Below are 1,348 nucleotides of genomic sequence, written 5' to 3' on the forward strand. Positions count from 1 at the left end.
GTACAAAAATTAACATATGTGCATAATTAAATACCATATATTTATTTTATTGGAATTTTATTTTTTTCCAAAATACATGATATTTAATTTATTTTAGACATATATTTTTAGTGTCTACGCATATATTCCTCGACTATAAATTTTCTCCAGACAGAGGTGAGGGCATACAATAACCATTTGTAATTTTGGCTCAATAACCATTTGTAATTTTGGCTCATGGGATTCCTAACACCTCCATTATTAACATAAACATTAAATTCTCATATCAATTGTAAAAATCTAACATCAATAAACTGAACTGTTGACACATACTTACAACACCGTACCAATGTACTTCGACAATTCCAGTACCACATACTACATAAAGAGACCAATTAAAGCTCATACATTAGATTAGCCATCCATTTGTTCAATCCATGGAACAAGGGGCTACCTCTTTGGACACAATGCAAAGCCTGCCATCTGCCATTCCATGCTCCACAAAAGTCCGAGCGGCATAACCAGCTGCATTTCTGCCTCCAACTATCACAAATCTGCGAAAACAAACAGTGGACACCTTAAAAGGACAGCTGAATTGGTTAAATACTGTAAGATGAGGACAAACTTTAAAAATTAAAACTATTACTCTCGATTTTCATTGGCGAAGGACGAAGCCGACACAGAAAATCTTCTTCGCAAACGCGCGGAGGCAGCAACGGAAGAAGGGTGCGAAAATTGAGGAACCGCAATGGAGTGAGGACAGAAGAGGGAAAGGCCTTGCTTAAGCGAAATCGCGCTCGAAATGCACGCCATAGCCATTGTTGCTCTGCAAACTGCAAGTTTATCCAATCGAAAGAAGTGCTGACCAGAGCAGTGAAGTGAATGTGAGGGAACTGGAAGGGAAAGGAACAAAAGGAGCGGTGGTTTCAAGCAGCCGCGGACGAGACAGAGATTTTAAACCGTCCCGTGATCGGTTAGTTTTGTTTGTCTACCTGCACTAATATGTAGTGGAGTCGATTAGGCTTGTACAAAATTATTCAAATCGGATTTGTTAAAATACGGTGGGTGGTGAGTGCTTCGGTGTGGTGCGGGTACAGATGTTAAACGAGCCGAGCGAGCTCCTTCAGTACATGGTGTTCGAGCTCGACTCGAACATGTTATCGGTACAGGCTTGGTTCGGCGCTACTCCGTAATAAATTCGAGTTAAAATAGTGGCTGGAGTTTGACTCGTAAGATTCGATGTTTTATTTTAATAAAATATTCATATGTCACTAATAATACAAGTTTTTATACAAAATAATAATAATAATAACCACAATAAAAACAATCAATTAGTGATTCAGTAATAAACATTAAATTATTTTTAAAC

At 38.0% G+C, this 1,348-nt stretch overlaps 1 protein-coding gene across 1 annotated transcript; it reads right to left on the reverse strand.

Annotated features, from left to right (window-relative positions):
- Positions 1–289: 289 nt before the first annotated feature.
- LOC127241852 (monodehydroascorbate reductase, chloroplastic/mitochondrial-like) lies at positions 290–913 on the reverse strand. The gene is made up of 2 exons (XM_051261075.1): positions 626–913; positions 290–533 (listed from the first exon to the last, which is right to left on the reverse strand). Exons 1-2 carry the CDS (start codon positions 796–798, stop codon positions 410–412), a joined length of 297 nt encoding a protein of 98 aa, XP_051117032.1. The 5' UTR covers positions 799–913; the 3' UTR covers positions 290–409.
- Positions 914–1,348: the final 435 nt, after the last annotated feature.

Source organism: Andrographis paniculata, unplaced genomic scaffold, assembly GCF_009805555.1.
Source record: "Andrographis paniculata isolate CXL003 unplaced genomic scaffold, ASM980555v1 Contig83END, whole genome shotgun sequence".
NCBI classification, from domain to species: domain Eukaryota; kingdom Viridiplantae; phylum Streptophyta; class Magnoliopsida; order Lamiales; family Acanthaceae; genus Andrographis; species Andrographis paniculata.

What these genes read in the sequence shown, in the direction of transcription:
- LOC127241852 (XM_051261075.1), bottom strand. Translation starts at nt 798, where the DNA reads ATGGCTATGGCGTGCATTTCGAGCGCGATTTCGCTTAAGCAAGGCCTT. An exon ending in TTCGCCAATGAAAATCGAGA is followed by an intron (nt 534 to 625) that starts GTAATAGTTTTA and finishes TTGTTTTCGCAG; the next exon opens with ATTTGTGATAGTTGGAGGCA.